The sequence below is a fragment of the Gavialis gangeticus genome, unplaced genomic scaffold, assembly GCF_001723915.1.
Source record: "Gavialis gangeticus isolate Ggan-Ray unplaced genomic scaffold, GavGan_comp1, whole genome shotgun sequence".
Classification (NCBI taxonomy): Eukaryota; Metazoa; Chordata; order Crocodylia; family Gavialidae; genus Gavialis; species Gavialis gangeticus.
In genome coordinates this window covers 55,466,254-55,490,275 of record NW_017729034.1, presented here as the reverse complement: position 1 = coordinate 55,490,275, position 24,022 = coordinate 55,466,254, and the positions used below count along the sequence as shown (strand labels likewise).

Genomic DNA, 24,022 nt, shown 5'->3' with positions numbered 1-24,022 from the left:
GGGATGGACACCCCTTGGGCCTTGAGTATCGTTTCCTTAAGGAACGACCACTCGTCTTGGACACTGAGTTCCTCTGCCCTCAAGGACCCCAGTGCCTCTCCCACTAATCTCCTCATCTCAGTGAAGTTGGCCCTGTCCCAGAAGTTATGAAACTTCTGTCCCAGACCCCTTCCTGGTTTAAGTTAAATCAGAGATCAGAGTCCCCCAGCATGCTTTGCAGCCCTGGGCTGGGCTGGGCTGAGCTGTCTGCTTCAGCAGAGAAGGGTTGGGACAGTGCGGGGAGAGGCAGTGACTGCCCCCCCCCCGGCAAACCCTGACTGGTCTGGGGCCAGGGAGGGGGTTTAAACCCCCCTTTCCCTGGTTAAACCCCACTTTCCTCAAGTATAGAGCTGCCCTGCTAAACTTACTGAAAGTTACTGCTGACTTCAACTGTGGACTACAAATCCCGGAGGCACCTGGAAGCAGGAAGAGGGAATTATGAGCAATCCTACAGAGTCCTACTGCTGTGATGCTGGACTGCAAATCCCAGAGACCTTGGGGGCAGCAAGAAGTAGTGCCAAAAAGCCTGCTTTAGCCCCCCTGGTTTCTAGACTGAGCCATTGCAGGCATGTGGCTGCATTTCCTGAATCAAAGTTAAATGTGTGTCCAGTCATTTCTCAGTTTAATCTTTGCAGCTTAGACTAACCTGCAAAGACTGAATTGATTCAGCCATGGGCTTTTTGACTGTCTGTACTTAGCCTTCATGAACTGTGAAGGTCCCTTGCAGTCCTTCTTCTCTATGAGTCTATGATTATTAGGGCGGTGCAAAGCTTTGGTAGCTGATTTGATTTGGAGGAGATTTGACCCAATACGGGGGCTGAATCTCCAAATCCAAATCAAGTTGGGAGATCCATTAAAAGGTCCAAATCAAATCGGAAGCCTCTGAATTGATTCAGAAGCCTCCGAATTGATTTGGAGATTTGGGTGGTCCCTGCTCGCTGCCACAGGGAGCTGGACCCGGGCTCCGTACCGGTAAGTAGTGGGTGGGGGGCCTGGAAGAGGAGGTAGGGGACCATGGGGGGACCACCTCCCAGCCCTATCCCCTGCTGGCTCCCTCAGCCCACCTGAGCACCCTCCCCACTTGCCCTCACCCCCTGCCTGCTCCCCTAGCCCCTCCCCATGGCTGCCCTGCCTGGCCCCAGCATCCTGGCATTAAAAAAAAAGCCCCACACTCACATGTTGTGGCAGCAGTGATTGGGGCTCTGGGGGCTCATTGCAGAGCCCCCCTGTGCAGTGCGAGGTAGTGGGGGGCAGTGGCAATCGGCCTTCACCGCCTGGCACCTGCATGGCAGATGTTGCATTGTGTGGGTGCAGTGTGGCTTGGCAGGGTGTCATGGGGCTCCATGCGCTGTCTGGGAGCTGGGGCCACTTGGGATGGGCACTGCTGGGCTCTGGGTCACTGCTGGAGCTGCCCTAGCTCTGGGACAGTGCACAGTGCCCTGCTGAGCCATGCTGCACCCATGCGATGTGATAACTGCCATGCGAGTGCCAGGTGGGGCAGGGAGGGTGATCTGCACTGCAGCCAGTGAGCGCGGGGCTCCTTTTTTTTTTTAAAAAAAAGCTCCACACTCACCAGCTGCAGCAATCAGGGTCTCTGGGGGCTTGTGGCAGAGCCCCCCCTGCACAGCATGGGGCAGTGGGGGACAGTGGGAATTGCTCTCCCCCACTGGCACCCACACAGCAGCTGTCGCATTGTGCGGGTGCAATGCAGCTCAGCAGGGTGCTGCATGCTGTTCCGGAGCTGGGGCAGCTCCAGCAGTCACCTGGAGCCTGGCAGCACTCAGCCTGAGCTGCCCCAACTCCTGGACAATGCACAGAGCCCCGTGGTGCCCTTCTGAGCTGTGCTGCACCCTTGCGATGCGACCGCTGCTGTGCGGGTGTCAGGCAGGATGGTGATCCCCACTGCCCTGCGCTGCATGGGGGGGTTCTGCCATGAGCCCCCAAAGGCCCCGATTGCTGCTGCTGCTGCCAGTGAGTGCGGGGCTTTTTTTTCCTTCTTTTTTCAAAATGCCAGGACGCTGGGGCCCAGTGGAGCAGCCATGGAGGAGTGGGCAGGGGGTGGAGCCCCCTTGCCACCACCATGCCCCTGACACTGCCGCCGTTGCCTGTTCAATTCAGAGGAGATTTGGCCTGAATCGGCAGCTGAATCTCCAAATCTGAATCAGCTGAATTGAATTGGTACAGTGATTCAGATCACCAAATCGAATCACTGTCTCTCTGAATCGGCCAAATCCAAAGCCAAATCAAATACTTGTTGCTTCACAGAGGCCTAATGAATATGATTTTGGCTGCTGCACTTGCCCAGTTGAAGATCTTTTGCCTTCCTTGGGAGCTCACCAGGCATTTATACACATACACATGTTTCCATGCCTGGAGTCGCTGGAGATCAAGAGCTTCGGCGCAAACTTGATTAATTAAGTCTACCCCACATGCAAGCTGATGCACACAGGGCTGCATTGCTTGCAGTTGTGTAAGTGGTGAAATGTGTGTCAGTATGTAGAAGATGGTGGCAGTGCACTTTTGAACTACAACACTGTCTATGGTGGTGCTTGCATGTGTAAAAATGCCCTCTATTATCAAGAGATTCCTGCACTCTCCTTGTGAGTGGTTTACATGGTGCAGAAAGCTGTTTGTGTTTACCCAGTTCTTAGGCAGATCTTGTAGAGTATAACCACAGTTCTGACTGTTGCTGCAGAGCTGAGATGAAAAGAATATTGTAAAAATTAAAAAAGAAGAGAGGGTGGGAGTGTAGCGTGAATGATAAAAGGCTGAAAGTACTTTTTGTTGTTCACATAGGAAAGGGAGACTAGGCTTTATCTCTCTTTGAAATGAGGCAGATTAAGAGATGACTCCAGGAGGTTATATAGCCTTCTGGAGGGAATAGAGTCCAAGGAAGGAACAAAAGGGCACTAACTTTTTTTTTTTAAAGGGCAGATTATTAACGAGATAAAAGGCAGAATTTCTTTTTTTTGCAATGAACAGTTCATCATAATATTTTACTGTTACTGCAATGCCTTTCATCTGCAGATTTCAAAGTTTTACAAACATTAATTAAGCCTAATAAGGCCCCTGTGGGGTAGGTTCTATAATCCGTGCCTTGCAGATCAAGGAAGTTGGAACATTTAGGAAAAAAATGTTGGCTTGCCCAAGATCACACCATGGAGTAAAACAACGTTAGGGATGGAAACACAACCTAGGAGTCTTGACTCAGTTCTCTGTCTAATAGTTAATAATATACCTTCCAGATAGTTGTGTTGTTCTTACAACTTTCTATTAATCTTTACATATTCCTAGTTTTGGAAAGAATCTAGCTAGATTTTGAGTTAAAAATACTATTGATTGCAAAAGGGGACGTAGGTCTAGATTTACTTTTCTGATTCTTTTTATTTCTAGAAATAGTCATGTTTTGGTTTTGAAGTTTGCATTTTGTTTGTTATATTTGTAGTTGTCAGACCTTGAGGTAGACTGAGGCAATGATGGGAAGACAGGTGAAGATCTGATAAAATGGAGGGAGACTGTGCAAGATAGGAGGAGGTGGAGGGCTTTAGTTAAGATAGTTATAGGCCATTAAGGCCTATGAGACCAGAGCATTATATTTGTGGTTTGCATCTACACTCAGTGTCATATGATATTTTGACCTATCCTCATTGTTTTGAGGCTTCTTCAGGAATAAGCAATAAAGAAAAGTTACCTGGGTTTGGGATGTTTTGTACTTTATTTATTTTTTGTTCAGTACAACACTACCTTCCCAGCTGGGAGGGAATTGATTATTTTGTGAGGTTGGCATACGGGAATCAAGAAAGTCGACACTATCATTTCAGTCCTCATACAGGACTCTCATTGGGTTTAGATAATATCACAATATATGCTTTAGAAATGCTTATAGATGGATGGAAATTTGAAAATCTCATGTTATATGAACAACCTCTTCAACACTGAAGTGCAGCACAATGACCTTCACCACCAAGGTCCCCTTGTGTTGCTCTTTGTCTCAAATCAACTTTCAGACTCTTATTGAGCATTTGTTTCTAGTCCCTGGTGCATGTGCAAATTTTGGTACTTCGGGACTGATAATCTGTGTTCTTTCTCCATTCCTGACTACCTTCTGGTCATTGCATTCTCACTGTCTGTGGAGTTTGTGCTTCTTCAAACCATATTCTGTCAATAGTCCTGACTTGATTGTATTGTGAAACATTAACAGTGACTCTAAAAGGACAGAAACACTGCTTTCAATACCATAGTGAAGGCTTGCTTAAATACCGATTCACAGAGACAGCACCATCTGCTGCATAGGCAACACTATTTCCTGAGTGTTGTTCTGCCATGTTACTGATTATGTTGTTCCTTATTTACTTATTTTTTATGATCATGCCAACAATTTTCTAGGCCTTTCCCTACTCCAAATTACACAGTGAAGAAGTTGTGGGCTGGATCTTCTTTTCTTTCACAGTAGAGACTTGGGCTGTGAAAAAAGGAAATCTTTTGGCGAAATATGGGGTTATTTTAGCATTAGAAACTGCTAAATTGTATTTTTCCATTTTGAGATGGGTTTGAAAATGTGTGTCAGTTTTTAGGTAGAATAACAAGATGTGCAGTAGGCACTTCATGTTTAGATGCTAGGGAGATTTCATGATCCTTGTCTTTTTACATTGAGCATATATCTGTCAATGTTTACAGAGTAAATGTTAGCACTCAAGAGTCTAATGGATGATATAGTTGGGGTGGTCCTGCTTTGAGCAGGGGGTTGGACTAGATGACCTCCTGAGATTCCTTCCAATCCTCATTTTCTGTTATTCTAGAATAAATGTCCTTGCCTGTGTTTCCTTACTAGTTAAATTCTCACTTCACATTGGAAAAGAAATTGTTTGCCCAAAATATGCATTGGGCCATATGACATGCAAGTCAGGAAAGAAAAAATATGACACCAGCTTGCAATAAATTTATGATATTCAGTAATATTTCACATTACTGTAGTTGGTCAAATTTATTTGCTGTGCATAAATTTAGTTTGAATACTTTGAATTGAGTAGGATCGATTTCTGTGAATGTATTAAATGTTTTGCAAACTGGCCTTTTCAATTACTTGCTGTTGCTCCAGAATAGATCAGGGTGGCCAACCAGTCGTCTGAGTGTTGTAAGTGGCACGGCCTGCTTTTGTGTGTGGCATATGCCAGATCAGGAAGAGGGCAGGAAGCAGAGCAGCAGATCAGGCAGGAAGGCCAAAGTAGGGAATAAAAGGCAGAGCAGCAGATGAGACAGAGGAAAGGGATCAGAGAGACACTCAGGGAGGGACTGGGGCTACTTTGTAATATGCCTGCCTTGGTTGGCCCCCACTTCTTTAGATTATAAACTCTTAAAGAAAGAGACATTGTCTCTCTCCTCTGATTCTGAAATGCCCAGTGCAATGAGACTGATCTCAGACTTGGATCCTAGGTGCTAGTATGTGGGAGGAGGAAATAAGGCCTTCCCTAGATTTAACTACACCATTTTAAATAGTTTTGAACCCTCTAGTTTTGGATCAGCATGCCCAAGTTGATTTAAGCCACTTTGTTTGGTGAAATTAATGCAAGGTTTGTAATATAGGCAAGGTGTAAGAGAGAATAAGAATGGTAGGAAGACTGGATGGAATGGAGTGGGAAAATGAGTAGATGTGTGTGTGGGGGATTACTTTAGCATATTACATGAAGAGCTGGGTATGATAAAATACTGGAAGCTAGAGAAGAGATTCAAAGAGAAGCTGAATTGGATGAAGTGATGACAGAGGAAAAAGGAAGATTATTTTATTTTTGCATCCTGTCACGTTTTCAGTTGTTACCCTAAGACTCCTTTAATTTCAGTACCAACCTCCTGAGTCCCACATGCAGTTGCTTGCTGAAGATTCACTAAACACAAATTGTGCACTAGAGTTGTAGAGAGTGATTTTTTTTTAACTTATAACACTTGCCAGAAAAGAGAAAAGATTGTGTTGTCTAATTGCACTTTGTTTTCAGGGATTGTGATCTTAGCTGATGATTTGCCTTCAATCAGTGACCTGTTTCCTGTGCACAGAATAGTCCACAGGGATACTACACAATTTGAATTACAAAATATATGAAAAAATCAATGCAATCCTCTTTCAGATTTCAGCTTTGAAGCTGTTGATAGGTGACTTCATCTGCTCCTGTTCATTGATGTATCTTGGACTGGAATGTAGGGGCTTTTTTCAGTGCCTTTTTAGAACTTGACATTTTTTAAATTATTGGAATAACTTCTTCGTATTATCTATTGTCTTTCTGGACTTCTATCGTACAAAAACGTTTCAGACAGTCTAGTTTAGGATGATGTTTCGTATATGTTTAGGTTAGGAAATAATGAAGGAGCCTGTTCTTTGTTTGACAGCTGGAACAAAGAACCTGAGATCCATAATACATGCTTAAAAAGAGTCAGGAACAAAACCTCTGACTGCATCTGTAATAATAAAAAAAATCCTTGAATTAAAAACCCAGATGAAGTCAATCACATTCCTTTTTTTTATTCCTCAGTTAGTGTTTAAAATTTACTCTTTGAAAACTATCTTTGTGGCATATTATGCATCTCCTTGTAGAAAATCCATTGTATTTCAGTGTCATTAATTGATTAAAGTCATCTCTTGTTTCTCACTGATGTTTTGCATCCTTTTTGCAGTGGTGAGGAAAAGGAAAATGTTGGATTCGGGATTTTTTGAAGTGGGGGAGGAAAGGGGAATTTCCTTTGAGACCTCCTCAGTAAGAGACTAATAAATAATTGACCATAGGCATCATATTGAACAATATGCATCTGAAAAGAACTTCCTTTAGAGAGGGAGGAGGATTTCGATTGATGTTTCCTCCTCCCTCCCCCCTATCCCCTCCCCTTTGCTGTCAGGGATCTCCTTATGTGTAGAATTGAGCTCTTAATGTATATTGTCTTTCTATTTGATAGTGTTATATATTCTTGCTTCTTTTTGTGCAAATTCCCACTGAAATCAGTGTTTCTTTTAATTTCTGTAGGATTCCATGAAATAAAAATAATATATAGTAACACTGTCAAACAGCTTACAAACTAATTGATTATATGAAATAAAATGTATCAGTGATTGACTTATTTTTAATCTAAGTACATTTTAGTACTTAGCCAATGTATTGTAACTCAATCACCACAGTATTTTCATTAGAAATCTAATTCCTATGAAAGAGTACAAAAAGCAAACAGTCAACAGGGCATGGTTGAATCTATATTTTGATTAAATAAAATCCTTGATTAAAATAAATCCTTCCACAAATTCTCCACACCTTAAAGCTATTTTTTTTGTTAGAAGCAAATGACAGTTGTGACAAGTTTCAGATACTGTGTGCAGTATAAAACTGTACCATTGGCTTCATGTTGTTAAGAGGATTAGTCTGAAGCTGCTGTATAGAAAAGTATATAATGGGTTTCTTTAGCTACAGCACATGTACTATGGGTAATTTTAAAATGTTGTTGTTCTAGTACTGTATTTTGAAAACAGCATATAGTTACCTTATGTCAGTGAGAGCCAACCTTTTGGCAGGCATGCTACAAATTGGTCCCTGATCCTCTCCAAGTGCCACTCTGATTTCTTACCCCACCCAACCTGCTGCTCTGCTAGCTGCTCCCTACTCTGTACTCTGTGCCTGATCTGTTTTTTGCCTTATCTGCAGCTGTGCTACCTGCCTGCTCCCTGATCTGCTCCACGTGTAGAAGCTACCTGTGCCACTTGAGACATTCATACCAAAGGTTGACCATCCCTGGCTTATATTATGGAGTAAATGCTTCTGAACTCATTTTTTAAGAAGAAATGATCAAATGTGTGTTATTGAGGGGTGCCAGGTTGACAGTAGTGGAGTTTGGATTGCTGCTCTACTGAGACCACTACCACTCATACTGACCGCTATCATTTCATTGCTCTCTATACTTGGATTGTAAAGTTTTGGGGGCAAGGACTGGCTTTTTGTTGAGGTTTGCACAATGTCTAACACAGCAGGCTTCTGGACTAAGACTGGAGCTCCTGTGTGCTTCGGTAACACAAACAAAGACTGCTGCACACTTGTTCATGGGATAGGTATAACATACGAAATAGTTGGTCAACATTTCCATCCAGTCCCAGTATGCCTTAGAACTCAGTATCATAACGGAGCAGGGTGGGGAGGGGAAGTGACTGGGGCAGGAGCCCTGGTGGGGAAGGATGCCAAAAATAGCCATTGCTGCAACCCAGAGCTGCCTTGTTAAGCCTTTGCTTAAACTTGATCTAGAATAGACCACTTGAATAATAAGGTTAATTAAGCTACATCCTTGTCACATGACAGTGATAAAGGTACACAGGAAAACCTTTATTTCTTGTAATGAAAGGAATGTTGTTACAATAATTAATAAAGTAATATTCCTAAATATCCCACAGAGTAGCTCCCTCTGCTTTTGCTCAAACTTTCCCAGTCTGCTTGGCTTGGCTTCATCTGAAGTACCAGTACATACATCCTCACAACAGCTAATTCTTTAGCCTGTCTCCATAGTTTGGCACCAATTTAAAGCCCTCATTACCAATTCATGGTGACAGACAAAGGTCTGAATAGGGTTTTTGTGTCGGTTTTGGTGGCATGGACACCTGTAAAGTAGAGTAGTATGTCAAATGGCTCTAAATGTCATTTGAGACCGAACACTGGGGCAGAAGCTATGAACCTGCACTAGATTAAAGCTGGCATCCTGGCAGCAAGGGGCAAAATGCTATTTTTTTTTAATGTAAGCTCTTGTGAGTTGGTTCTGATGGCTGGCCAGAGCATCTGTGAAACTTTGAGAATTTTACCTGTGTCAAAATGGAAACTAGCAGATTCTGTTTAAATTAAAGAGGGAAAAAACCTAGATCAGCCAGTGTGTGTCATGTTTCATCTTTTGATATGATTTATAGCAGCTGAAATACTAAACTTTGGGAATAGGTTTATAAATGCTGTCAAACCTTTAAGTAACTATCTGTAAGTCTGTACGTATATAGAATTCTGTACCTTCTTTAAGGAGGTGGTAATTTTCTGGTTTGTGGTGGGCAAAAGGAAAGAAACTTTGGTGACTGTCAGAATGACTTGCCTGAGGACCCAGATGCACCTCTCCATTACTCTTTTGGTAGAACATATGCATGTCACTTGTATGTGTACTTTTTTTTTTTGCTTTTCCCTATTAATATAGTCCCTCTTTCAGATAGGAAAGAAACATGGAAAATAAACTTGCAGCTAACTTAATATGCCAAGCATGGAAAACTTAGGGAGATAGTGACACTAAGCCATCTCTGTATAACATAGTAAGACACTAAACTGAAATTCAGGTAGCCTGGACTAGAATCCTGATTTAGCTGAAAACTTCCTGTGAGACCTTGGTGAATCTGCTTAATGTGTCTTGTGCCTTAGCTCCCTGTTGCAAGAAGGGACCAGTACTTTCCTAGGTCCCAAGTACATTGTAGGGATAAATCTATTAATGACTAATGATGGTGATAAGCGGCTAATTACTAGATAGAAATACATGGCAGTAGGTTAATGGTAGGAGCTGACCAGATGCTGGGTAAAGGCAAACTGTGAGTCTGAGGTGTTCTCTTCTCTGAGTAGGGAGGGTCCTGAATGGTAAGTGGGGATTGGTGGTGGTAATGGGAGCAGGAATAGATATATATGCGCAGGATTCTTGCAGGAAATGCCGGAGAAAAACTGAGATTGGTGATGTGTATTCTTGCCTTTCAGAATTGACTTTGCTTGAGTAGGAAAATCAAGGGAATAACATTTTAGAACACTTTAGTTTGCCCAGAGTTGTGCAGTCCTAAATAACCTGGTCTGATTAAATGGAAAAGAAAAATGGTAAAGCTTTAAGACTTCAAAGTAGACACTTCCAGCTGTGTTGCTTTTAGTTGCTTCAGATTGTACACCACTGTGAACCTGGTGTGATTCAAGGCATTATCAGAAGTACCTGTGTTCTTCACTCTTCTCAGTGATAAACTAACAAGAGTGCCCTCATTCATAGATGGAAGAGCTTGTGTCCCAGGATCGTAATATCTGGGGCTCCTCTGGAAGGGATCCAGCTTCTTATGTAGTGTAGAGAAGCCTCAGACATTACTTTCTTTGTCTGTGAAATGGCCTGAATGGAGAATTTCTGTGCTACCCTTTAACAACGACTCTCTCCGTTGCACAAGGTGTATAACTCCTGCAGTGTATGCTTTTTAATGAAAGCTGCTGCAGTCACGGTTAGTTCCTACTGCTCTTGGGAGACTGGATACAGACCTGGGAGTTAAAAAAAAAAAAAAAAAAAAAAAAAAAAAAAAAAAAAAAAAAAAAGGAAGAGAGTGAGTGAGGTTAATCCTCCGATATTTGATTTTTTGAGTGTCTTTGAGAAGATTTTTGTCTTGTTTTTTTGCTATCCCAGCTGTTAAAATGATAGTTTATTTCTGGAGAGAAGATAAAAAATTCAGTTGCTGCTCTCTGATGTTTTTTTGATTGCAGTCAGGGATTGGGGACAGAATATTTTTAACAATGTATTTTGGTGGCAATTTATGTTAAATGCTCAGGGCTTTCTCTAATTCTTCATAGGATGTCATTGTAGAATTTATTATGGATGACTGCAATTAGTATATCTCTATCCCTGTCCAATTTACCTTTCCTTGTAAACAGAATAAAAAAATACAAGTTGAGGTGGGAAATAGAAAGTCAAACTTTATTCCTTGTGGTAATGTAAAACAACACTAGTATGTTGAGAAATGTGTACAGAAGACAGGACTGTGAAACAGGAATGGTACTGGATGCACATTTTGGTCCTCCTGCACTGAGCCGAACTCTGGGGGCAATTGTTTCTGGTACCTAAAAGATGCTCAAGAGACAGCATTTCAATTTGCTTGGAAATCCCTTGAGGTAATCCTTCTAGTTTTGCAGCATGTGGCTGGAATGCTATCACTCACAAATTCTCTTTATTATCTAGTGTGAGAGTGACGTTGTAGTCATGATGGTCCAGAAGTTATGCATGAGGCAAGGATTTCTTAGGGTGATATCTTTTATCAGACCAACTATGTAGCTAGGATAAAGTTAGACAAGCTTTTGTGTGCAAGGCATTCTTTGTCAGGTCTGTGATCACAGGAAGCTAGGCACAGCATAGTCACTACGCTTCCTGTGATCAGAGACCTGACAAAGAATGCCTTGCTTTGGAAAGCTTATCTGACTTTATTCTAACTACATAGTTAGTCCAATAAAAGATAACCGCTAAGAAATCCTTGCCTCTCTTTATTATTTAGGAACTGGAAAATTTAACAGAGCATGTACTCCTTGCAGTGTATTTTCCAGGCTTCTATTAAGAAGAAAGTTTTCCATACTCTTGCATAAAATGTGGGGATATTTTTGGTCATATCCAGATCCAGCGATCTTGAAGTGTATTTGTTCTCCAGATTTGCAGGATTTGGAATCTTTCTCCAAGTCAGGAAATCTAGCAGTATCGAAAATAAGATCTTTTTATGAGTTTTGCAAAAAGGCAAGAATTTTATACCAACTGCATGAATGGTATAGACATAGGCAAGCTTTTGGGAAGCTGAGGAAGTACCCTTCCTCAGGCCTCAGGATTGTTGCATATGTCTATACCAGCCATTCAGTTGATCCAATAGCAAATATCACCCACAAGAATTCTTGCTTCTTGAATATCTCCTAGACCATCATGGCAATAACTTCACTTCAATACTGTTTATACTGGCTTTGTAGTTAGAAGAGGAGGTACTCTTTGAACTTGTTCTTCTTAAAAGTCATGATAATTAAAAAAATAATAAATATGTTTTTTTGACTGTGTATGTTGGCACAGTACAGGATAGGGCTGCAAGGCCCAACGTTCCTGTGCCCTTTGTGACTGTGCCTTTGGGGCGCAGACTCGCCCAAGTCTTATGCTTAACGGAGATTACTTGATCCTTGCCTACCAAGCCTTGATGTTAAACTTGTCTAAGTTGAGAGGTGACCACTTCTGTTGCGTACAACTCTGGATGTGCTGGGATCGGTTCTTCTTTGGGACTCCAACCTCCCCTACACCCTCTTCTAGTGCCACCCAGTTGTTATTGAGTTCATTGCACCCTCATCTTTCAGTGAATAATCTTCAGCTGTTTTTTCTTGGCCGGTCCATGTGGGTCTAGACTGGATTTAAAGAGGCCAATCCTGTGTTGAACCTTTGGTCGGTCAGTCACAGATCGATCAGTGGACCAAGAAAGTAAGAAGATTCAAACAATAAAACAGAAAATCCAGTATGGCTTGATTTAGGTCTTCACTGCTGGACTTCTTCCCTTGGCCCTAAAAATCCAGTTCTTGGGGCTATGGGCCTTTCTTCACTGCCCGGCCCTTCCCCAAAGAACTAAAGTAAAAAAGAAAAAAGAAAGGTAAGGGGCTTCCTGGACCCCTTCGCCTCACTTGGACATTTCCCTGACTGAGATGGTTCAGAATCCAGTCTCAGCTTCAGCAGCTCCTGCTGCCTTTCAGCAGGTGAGTCCATCTGTCAGTCCCCCTTTACTCAGCTCTTGAGTGAGCTTGCCATCAACTTCCCCACCAACGTGTATGAGCTGGCCTGGTCAGTGTCCTGTTCCCTGCTCCTGGGGCTGTAGCCCAGTCTCTTGGGTTTTACACCCCATTGGAAATTTTTTTTTTAAATTAAAAGGAACTAACTCCCCCCCCCCACAACTTTAAAGGGGCACTGCTGGTGACCCCGGCAGGCACTCCCCTCTCTTGCTACTCCTGCGGTCCCTCCAGCGGCATTCCAGCTCATTGAGCCCCTTGTGGCTCTCAAAAACCTCCCCCTCCATTGCTCCTCCATCTGGAGCTCTTCTCCTGGTGAGCTGACGTCCCTGGCTTTCCCTTCACTGTTTTTCTTTTCTCCCCACCGCTTCTCTCCCTGGCTCTGGCAGCTGGCCAGAAATCCCTGCTCTGTCCCTGGCAGGGCTAAGCCTCATCCAGCAGCTGCTTGTAAATTGCTGCAGCTGCTAGTCTACTCTTGTTGGCTTCTGTGGGGTGGTGGTTCTCATCCTGTTGCTGACAAATAAGTATTTTTCTTCCCTTTGTTACAGTTTAGAATGAGTTTTTCTTGCACCCCTATGGAATGTCAAAGCTTCCTATTTTACAAATTAAAGCAGTGAGTGGGGACACTTCAAGACTTGGGCTTTAAGGGCATTTATACACATACATTTGTCTGCTCTGATGCGCCAGAGATCTGGCATGTTGGAGCAGACTTGATTGATCACAAGCTGGTGCTGTGTTGTGTGTATGTGTATAAATGGTGAAATGTATATCAATTCTAAGAAAATGGTGGCAATGCACTTTTGAACTAAAACACCTTTGGTTCAGGCATGTGTACAAATGTCCTAGGACACAAAAATTGCAAGACCTGAAAACACTAATCCTAAAGAAATTGTTTCCTGAGTCACACCAGCAAGAAAGGAAAAATTGATGAATATTGCTTAGGAAGTTCTCAGCTGATGATGACTGACTTTAGATTTGTTAAATTCTGTATTGCAGAAACTGTCAGTTTTATCTACCTGTGGGGTCCGGAAGTAATTGGTTAATATGCAGGGCCTCAGTTTGGAATCAGTAGGCTTTCTTCTCTTTGGTGACAAAAGTGGCTGAGAAGCAGATAGCAGACATAGGACATCTCTATACCTTGGTGGCAGTATGCCCTGGTCTGGACAGCCATGTATTCGCATGCTCCAAACCTGGAATCAGGTTGGTAAAGATGTTCCAGAGTTATTCCCAAAGGCCATTCTCAAGCCTGCAGGAAATGGAGGTCCTGAGAGGAGCTTTCTTTCTTTTGTGGGACTTCCTTTAATAGTTCTTTTGTCACCTAAAGCATGCCACTAAAAGAGCCTCAGTGAATACCAGAGTTTGTTGAAGAATTGGGTATCCAGGAGAAACAGAAAATACTCAAATATTTAAATAAAACATTCCAAATAACAGTCTGATCTCATGTACCTCCTTTCCAAACATCAGCACACACTGTCTCAAAATAGCAGTCCTTTAGGCCTATTGCCTGCTTTGCATATCTAAACAATTTCTCAGTTGGTTAGGTGTGATAGCATCCTGAGCAGATCATTTACTCCTGTTTTCAAATTAAAGAACTTTGTACTTAACATGTAATTTCAGTTTACACTAGTGTGTAAAATATAAGGTAGCAGTTGTTTTTTAAGGTAAAAATTGTTCTTTTCCAGCCATTAGTTTAACTGTTTGTTTTATTTTTGATTTGTAGCACTGCAGTACATGGAAGGATATTTATGCTGAAGGTTACCACTGCTGTGCTAACAGCCAGAAGAGAATATTAGTTTCTCCTTCAGTACAATCAGTTAATCTTTTGTATATCCCATGTCTTTTGTATGGCTTTAATGTGAAATAGGGGCTTGGTTTTCATAGATTTCATAGACCTTAGGGCTGGAAGGGACCTCGGAAGACTATTAAGTCCCACACCCTGCCCCAGGGGCAGGAAGTCAGCTGGGGTCAAAGGATCCCAGCAAGATAAATGTCCAAGTAAGTGTTTTGTAAGATGCTGGAAAAAAAACCTGTCCCCAGTGAATTTGGATGATAGTTGAGGAGGTTGCAACTCAGGGTTAGGTTCTATAATAGATTAATGCAGGGGAAAATTTTCCCTTTATCGTATGATAGCTTTTGGCTACTTTTCTGCTATTTATATTACCTAAGGAAACATTTTTAAAAAATGGATAAGAAGAGTGGTATTGTTTGTGTGTGTGTGTACTTTATTATTTTTTGTCATAAACTTTATTAGTAGTATATATCTCTTATGAATGTTTACCAAGTCCAGTGCATACAATTTATAAAATTAATAAGTAATGGATGATAGTTATTGGACACATTGGGTCCAACTAATGGACCCATTTTCTATGTACTGCATTATTATTTTGCTGATGGGAAGAAAAGATGCATCTTTACTGTTTGTGTTGTGATCCTTTATGTGAATCCATGCTGGATGGACATTAACCTACCCTGCTCCTCAAATGTTAATTAGGGAAGATGCAGGATTATGGCATCAAATCTAAAAAAGGACTTGGTTATCTGAAATGGGAATAAGGTGCAATTTAGGCATCTAAATCCAAAAAACCTCCCTGGCAGCTGCACAATAACCTAAGCACAATAGGTATTTCTATTTTTGATCCATTAAATCCCCCTGGGATCCTGCACAAGCCCAGGAGTACTCCACTCCTGGCAGGACTGAATGAGCTCAGGGTACCTATACACATTCTTTGATATGTTTTAATCAGAACACGTTGGAGCAGACTTAATTAAACAAGTCTGCTGGAAGACAGACTTTTAATTAGAAAGCTCCAGCATGCCTTGCTGTCATGTGTATTAAGCATTCTGTATTTCAAAATGGCAGTGGGGGTGCTTAACTAAAACTTGTCAAATGAGCTTTGGGTAAAACGCCCCCATGGCCATTTTGAAGTGCAAGATGCTTAATGCACATGACACTGCAGCGTTTTAATCACGCCCAGTATAGGAAGCCCAGAAGCCTAACACAGGGCTCTGGGTTCTACTCCAGGTGTTCTTTGCAGGGCTCAGAATTGGGATATCTAAATCCTTTTTGGAAATGTTGCTGCAAGGATAAAAGATCATTTGGTTTTGAGAGATGATGAGCTGATGTGGCCAGCAACATTTTTTTTTAAAAACACCAATCAGAGCAAATTATTTAAAAATGTCTGTTAGTAGAAACTAATTGAATGCCATCTAGGCTGGAATGTACAAAGCAGAGTGCAGCCAAGAATTAATGAGAGAGAAATACTGAATTGGCATTTGAATGCCTTCATCTGTATTCCTTCCAAAAAGAACCTTTATTTGTATATCCTAAGGTGTAAAATGATTAAAGGCAGGCTAGCCAAGCGCACAAAATGTGGATTGGCTGATGCACAAATGCAGGGTTGGCCGGTCATGTTATGCAACAACAGTTAGAGCATTATAATGGAACAATTTTTTCTTCCTCAGCTGAAAATCTCTAAAACTGAATTAAGGAAATGACCTCTCCCTGACCTGTTCTTAGAACAGTTGTTTTTTATAGTCCCTTCTTGGAGCATCTGCAGAAGCTGAAGCTCAGCCCTCTATTTGTCTCTGTGTATCCACTGACACACATTTCTTAAAACATTTTAGTACTTCTGTGTGTAGTTGGTAAGACAAAGGATACCAAGCGCTGATCAAAAAATTATTTAGCGCTTAGTTGTACCATGCAGACATAGTACCTTGCTGGAATCTGTGTGGAGATACCATATCCTAGGTGAGCAGTAGGAGTACTTCTGCAGTGGGAAGTTCATAGCTCCTGCAGTTCCACTGCCGCTAATAGTTTAAGCCTATCCCCTACCGTTTTTCACACCTACTCCATAGCCTGTGTGGGGGCTGCCATGGTTCCAGTGCCTTCAGTTGGTGTTCTCTTTGAGGTGATATACAGCTGAGATAAGTATGGGGAGCACGGTGCTCCCTGTATTCTGCACAGAATCCACTCTGTCAGGCTTCAAGCCATGACCGTTTGGCAACGGGTTAATCCCCATCAAGGATGACCTTGGCTACCACCTTGTTTGCCTACTTCAGTGCCATATTCTGGATGAGTGCTCTGCTTATGAGTCCCCCTCTTCTGGGAATGGTAAGTCCAGGAGTGCACATCTCAAAATATATCACTTTGGACTTGGAAGTGATGGTTAGAACCAGATCATTCGGCTACCATTCCTTTAAGCAGTTGTCTTACTCCAGGATGGGACAGTGGAAGAAAAAGTCAAGAAGATATCCTTTTTGGAGATGTTCCTGATACTGAAGAGGTGATGGGCACTGAAACTGGTCCCATACTGTCTTGTGATGCTGCCTTTCAGTAAGGGCAGATATTTCTTCTCATTGTCAACATGTTCTTTCGTGCCAGCTTTGAGCAGGGATCAATTTTTCCTGCCATTGGAGAATGACCCCAAGGAGGGAAATGGAGAGCTCTTATTCATAGAATCATAGAAAATGAGGGCTGGATGGGACCTCAGGAGGTCATCTAGTCCAACCCCTGCTCAAAGCAGGACCAGCCCCAACCAGCCAGGGCTCTGTTGAGCTGGGTCTTAAAAACCTCCAAGGATGGATATTCCACTACCTCTCTAGGTAACCCATTCCAGTGTTTCACCACCCTCCTAGTAAAAGAGTTTTTCCTAATACAGGTTTCCCTTGCTGTATGTGGGTTCTGTATACGCAAATTTGCTCTTATTCAATGACCCTTTTTATACCAAAAATTTGTTACATGCGAGGTAAATTCACTCTTATGCAATTGGTGTAATGGAAGCCTGCAGTCAGCTGCTTTGTGTGGTGCATTGTGGGAGTGACACCCCCCCAAATATAGTCTCTTGTGCGAATCTGTGCTCCTTGTTCATTGTCTTTGACACGTGTTTCTGTAGTTGCTATCCCCATTATGGTAACATTCACCACCACCCTGTGATGGTGTGTACTGTCTGCTGCTGATGAGTACCAAAACTGTCTTGTAAAAGTGGTAGAAATGGGTCTAGGGGTCAGTACAGTTGAAGTCTTGGAACATATCCCTATTTGTTACATTGTAAAGTGGGTTTCCTTTATGCAAATTCAAGTTATGCGCCATTTTCCAGGAACACATGTCCAGCATAAATGGAGGGAAACCTGTATCCACACCTAAACTTCCCTAACAGCAACTTGAATATAGAGTATATTCAGAGTATAGCTCAGAATATACCCTCCCTGAATGGGAATGAAAGTGGTACAGGACCTGCCAGGGACCATGCCTCCCTGCCCATAGTGGTTATCCTCCCATGTGTCAAGGAGCAGGTCATCCTTCAATATAAAAGAAAAAAATAAGAGATTGCTCTGTGTAATGGCTTTGCTGGCTAGGCTAGCATCTATGTAACTGAAACAAAAGTTGGTAGAGGGACAAGAAGGATGCCTTTTACTAATGGTTCCCTGTGGACCCTGTTGATAGACTTTAATTACATGCGTATTCATTGCCTGGATGTTGCTCATAATTTATTAACTTAAGATACAGCATACTGTCCAGTTCTTATGTAGTAATGGGGTTGCTTTTCAGAATTGTGAAAATCTAAAGGTCAGATCCAGACATGTTGCTACTATCTGATGAATTTGGTTGAAATTGGACTTGCACAGGGAATTTTTATAGAGATTAATTTCTTTAATACACATCCTCTAGGAGTATTGCATGGGTTGTATACTATAAGCTAAATCTGCCAGGCTTTACTGAGTTAAAATTCTCAGTGATGTGAATGGGACTATTGAATATGGGAGGCCTGTAGAATGAAGCTTTTTATATTCACAAAAGTAAATAATTTGACATACGTCCAATGTTATCCATTATAATTTTACTAGTTTATCCTGGAGCAAAATGAAATGAGTATCAACAAAGGGGAAATATTCTGTACAGTATGCCATTCATTTTTCTCTTGTTTTGTTTTTATTTGGATGGCCATCCAATTTTCTTTCTGTCTAGTAAAACATAATCCTGTTTGTATTTGTAAGATTAATGTCAGCTTTTTGTGCTTTGTCATTTGTAGCGGATAAATTTAAAAAGAAACTGGAAGAACTGGAGAGAGAGAAGAATTCTTTAAAATTTCAGCTTCCTTCAAGTCATCCTTCAATTAGGAGCTTCTTGGGCAGATTTCTTGTTCAAGTTCAAGCAGCACTGTCCTGGGCTGCGGATCGGTAAGTTCACTGGCAGCTTGTGACCTGGAATTGTTTCAGGTTTTTTTTTTTTTGCTTGAAATATCGGATAAAATTAATGACTACTTTAACTTATAAATACAAGAGGACTTTTAGAATAGTGATATTTCATCTTTTCTGAGATACTTTTAGTAAATGCTGTAGCATTTTTGCCTTTCTACAAGGGCCTAACCCTGTAACTGTGGCTTTGTTCTCCAAAGTATGTTCAGCACTAGACGGATCCCAAAAATAAAGTTGCAGTCTCTCTCACAAGGGCTAATAGCTTCAAAGAGACAGAATGCAAGATGCTTTAGCTGACCCTGGGGGTGCAGTTAACTAATTTTTTTCCCTGTTTTTACATGTGTGTTTCTGGGTCTCTGTCTTCTTGGTACATCCATGAGTAGTTTCATTAAATGTAAGTTGTCCTTTGTAGATCATTATTGACAGCCATCCTCAATTGCTAGGTGTCTCTGTCAGAAATCTTATTTCCCTGCAACTCCACATTTACAAAGTCTCCTGTGTTACTCTCAATAAACGTGTATTCGTTTTGACCTACATGAGTGCTAGGTAAAGTACCCATAATTGTAATGGGAGTTAGCTGCAGTGATAATCTGTTGATTGTTTTTTGTGATATTGGTTGATTGGTCTATTTCATAGTTTCATAGATGTTAGGGTCAGAAGGAACCTATTAGATCATTGAGTCTGACCCCCTGCCCTGGGCGGGAATGAGTGCTGGGGTCAGAGGACCCCAGCCAGGTGTCTGTCCAATCTCCTTTTAAATACCTTCAAGGAAGAGGAGCTTATTCAATATTTTGGCAACCCTCACTGTAAAGAATTTTTTCCTGATGTCCAATCTGAATTTTCTCTCTTCCAGTTTATGAAACTATTTATAGTTACCCTGACAGGCACCCTGGTAAACATTGTATCCCCTATTTCTTGCTGGCCACCCCTGATAAGTTTGTAGGCAGCCACGAGATCACCTCTCAGCCTCTTCTTGCAGAGGCTGAAGAAGTTCAGGTCTCCCAATCGGTCCACATAGGGCTTTTTCTGTGGGCCTTTACCAGATGAGTGGCCCTCCTCTGAACCCTCTCCAGGCCATCCACATCCCTCCTGAAGTGCGGTGCCCAAACTGAATGCAGTACTCCAGCTGTGGCCTGACCAATGCTGCGAAGAGGGGAAGTATCACCTCCCTAGACCTGTTTGTGATGCACCTACTAATGCAAGAAAGGGTGGGGTTAGCTTTACTTATTACCTCATCACACTGGTGACCTATGTTCATTTTGGAGTTGACTGCAAGTCTGAGATCCCTTTCTGCAGTTGGCTACTTAGAGTGGTACCTCCTAGACTATAGGAGTGTTGATGATTCTTCCTCTCCAGGGGCAACACATGACACTTATCCTTGTTAAACTGCGCCCTATTCTGTTCAGCCCATTTCCCTAGCCTGTCCAAATCAGCCTGAATTCACTCCCTGCTGTCTAGTTTGTGTACCTCCCCCCATAGTTTGGTGTCGTCAGCAAACTTGGACATGGTGCTTTCTACTCCCTTGTCCAAGTCACTACTGAAGATATTGAATAATACTGGTCCCGGGACAGAGCCTTGGGGGACTCCGCTGCCTACATTTCTCCAGGTAGAAACCAACCTGTCTACCACCACTGTCTGGGTGCATCCCATAAGCCAATTTTCTACTCACTGGACTGTATAATAATCTACATTGCAACTGTTTAGTTTATTTGTAAGAATTGGGTGTGACACTGTGTCAAAAGCCTTTTTAAAATGTAAGTAAAGAACATCTACCTCTATGCCTTCATCCAAGCATTTTGTGACCTGGTCGTAAAATGAAACCAGGTTAGTCAGGCAGGATCTGCCTGCTATGAACCCATGCTGATTGCTCCCTAGCATCATTTTACCCGCTGGTCCCCCACAAATGTGATCCTTAACAATTTTCTCAAAGGTCTTGCCAAGAATAGAGGTGAGACTAACCGGCCTATAGTTACCCGGTTCCTCCTTCCTCCCCTTCTTGAAAATAGGGACCACATTGGCCCTTTTCCAGTCCTCCGGGACCTGTCCTGAGTGCCACAAGTGCTCAATGGTTGTGCCAGTGGCTTCGCTATGACTCCAGCTAATTCCCTAAGTACCCTAGGATGAAGATCATCAGGGCCTGTTGACTTAAATACATTCAACTCCTCCAGGTGCCCCTTTACTAGGTCAGCACGAACAGTTGGTGGGTTGGTATCTATACTGGGCTTACCTAAGGTCACAATGGGATGCGTATTTTTATCCATGTCCAGGAACACGGATGCAAAGAAGTCATTTAGAAGCTCCACCTTGGCCATCCTATCTGTTACCAGTTGCCCTAGTTCATCCTGACAGGGCCCTAAGTTACCCTGCACCTTCTTTTTGCTTCCTATGTATACTTAAAGAATGAGAATGGGAGTACCTATCAATCTCCTCCTCAGTCTCCCTGATACCCCGCCACCTGCTCACCTCTGCCTGGAGTTCCCTCGCCTGCCCCTCCAGGGCCTCAATCTTGGCACACGTGGGGCAGGTGAAGGGAGTCCTGTCCTTCCCGCTACCCCTGGGTCCTCGAGGGCCTGCCAGGCAACCCCTGCAGGCAGGGGGCCCAGGTGCTACCAACCCACTCAATGTCTCAATCTGGGTGGAGGCCTCAGTGGAGCTCTGGGCAGGAGGCAGCATCGGGGCAGGGTCCCTGGCTGCATTCTGAGTCACCACCCCCATTAAAGACCCTCACATGCACTCACTTGATGACTCTGACAACTCTGTCCAAAGCTGCTGACTCTGATGCATGGAGTCTCAAGCCCTTCCTGCTCTCCCTCCTGTGCAACTCCCGTGCAAAATCTGGTGCGCCTTTGAAGAGTGTGCCTGTTTGTTTGGCTTGGGAGCATGCCTCCTGCCTGGCGCATCTAAGTAGGGATGGGAGGGGAGGAAATCCCCTTCCCAATTCCCTACACCTAGCCCGGCTTGGCTCTCCCTTCCCTCTCCCAGTCCAGCTTACCTTTTTGCTGCTGCTGGCTCCTCACTCCTTTCTGCTTCGCTTGGTGGGGTCAGGGGAGCCAAGGGCACATGGGCACTGGTGCACACGTGTGCTTGCTTCGGTGTCCAGGTCTCAACTCGTTGACCAATTTATTGACCAATTTGAATTTGTTGACCAATATCTATTTGTTGATTGGTTTATTTGTGGTACCTATATCTATATATGTGGCAAATTATATCTATATAGATATATATGGCAATATCATTTGCCATATAGATATAGATATCACAAATAGATCAATCAACAAACAGAAATTGGTCAACAAATAGACCAATCAACCAGATACAGATATAGATGGCAATATAACTTGTTTTAAAATAAGTATATTCTCTTAGGGTTACCTCTTGTGTGTGACCTCATCTGACAGAAGGGAGCTATGATACAAAGACAGAGTACCATCTATTTATATGGTTAATCATTAAGGGGTGTGTCCCTTGCATATATTAACATAGTATAAAGTATCCTTGTCTCAAAGTGGTTATGTCAGCTTGAATTCTAGGAAATGGATTAATTAAAAAAAATCTTTATTTTGATACAGAATCCTTTAAATAGTATGTCCTGATGATTTTTTTCTTAATATCGTAAAGCCTTTTTTATTCCCTCACTGACGAATTCATATGATTGTTTGTATGGGTCAGAAAAACACCACCCACCTCTTCTTTCCCTTTGCTTTTCTGCTATCGGTCCAGTTGCAGGTTTAGCTTGACTATTTCTGTCATGGCTAATAATCTGTTATCATTTGTTGCCTTTGAAAACATTTTTTATAGTTTCACTCTTTGGTTGATCTTATTTCTCTTCTTCAGGCTCTGCAGTAGGGTGTATTACCTTTATTACGGTAACCTTTTTCCTACAAACTGAAATAAAAGAATTCTGTTCCATGAAAATGTTAAATTTTCAATACTTCTCATTCTGCTTGAGAACAAACACAAGACCTGTAGAAATTTTTCATGAAGAAGGAGAGAGATTTCTCTGAGTCCCAATTAGTCAATAGCTAATTTAGGGAATTCCACCATAGACCTTGGGTAACCTTTATGATGAAAAAAACATGAAACTATTCTTGCCCTGAAATAATTTTGAGTTGTTTGTACTTGTACAAGATAAGGTACTGAGTTTTTAGATGGAAATGTGATTTCCAAGTTGATGACTTTCTTTTAAGAATAACCTTTTTTCATAGTGTGACTTTTCTAGGCTTTTTGCCAGCAAGATTAAAAATCACTTTCTATAAGAGCTGTATGATGTCATATTACAGAAGTGGGCACTTCAGAGAATTTTATGTACTGTTGGGTTGATGAGGGCACAACGATTTGTAATCAGTGAAGACACACACATAAGTGATCTAGCACATAATATACACAGATGATTCTTTCTTCTATTTTGTTTTTGCAGACATGCATGTACATAGTTATCTTGTGATTTATGATGATATTAGGGACAGTATTCTTGCTGCTGTGCACATTAGAGCTAGACTTTTTTCCTCTGATGTGGGATTCTTTTCTGATGTGAGATTCACAGTTTTCAAATCTGAATGCCTAACTGATGTCTGCAAAGTGACCATGATTCTCTTGTCCTGTGTACAACATGTTTATGCAGATAGCCAGTAATTCTCTGTTCAAACTCATTTTGAGTATTTATTGCCATCAGATATTCAAATAAATTTTGTGGGACAATATTACAAAGTCATGACTAAAACCTTGTCCTTGACTGGTGTATTCATTTTAGACCAGATCTTTTTTAATGATACTAAAATGCACTTTCAGTCTTAATGGGTAAACCCACATTTACTTGCTGCATGCATAAATTGACAGAGAAATGCATGCACTAAGACAGAGGATTGCATAAGAAAACATGCTTGCATTATTTGCAGGTGTATTGTGAGAGGCCTACTCTAAATTTCGCACTTAGAATACCTAAAGACATTCAGATAAGTTAGGAGGAGGTTAGATCAGGTTAAAAATGGTCAGGTAAGTTAGGATGGGGCGGGGGGGGAGCTAGTGGAGCAGGCTTGTGAGGTCAGGGGACTAACAGTGTCTGCAGGGTAGCTTGGGATTGGGAGGGCCTAGCAGGGTCTGCAAGGGAGTTGGTGGGCCCTGATCCAGCAAACCAGTCCTGGGACTGGTTTAACCTGTGTTCACCAGTCCTGGGGGCCTGAATGAAGTAGGTCAGGGTGGGGCGAGGGGCAAGCAGGTTGCGGGGGCTAGCAGCTTTGTTGGGGAGGGTTGGTAGGATTGGGGGGGGTGTCATG

The 24,022-nt window shown here is 42.3% G+C and overlaps 1 protein-coding gene across 1 annotated transcript in view; it reads left to right on the top strand.

Annotated features, from left to right (window-relative positions):
- The window catches only part of DISC1 (disrupted in schizophrenia 1), a 483,854-nt gene that overhangs the window by 91,507 nt on the left and 368,325 nt on the right, over positions 1-24,022 (top strand). Inside the window, exon 4 of the mRNA XM_019527173.1 lies at positions 18,584-18,731. Within this exon, the coding sequence (XP_019382718.1) occupies positions 18,584-18,731 (148 nt within the window). The remainder of the gene's footprint in view (positions 1-18,583; positions 18,732-24,022) is intronic.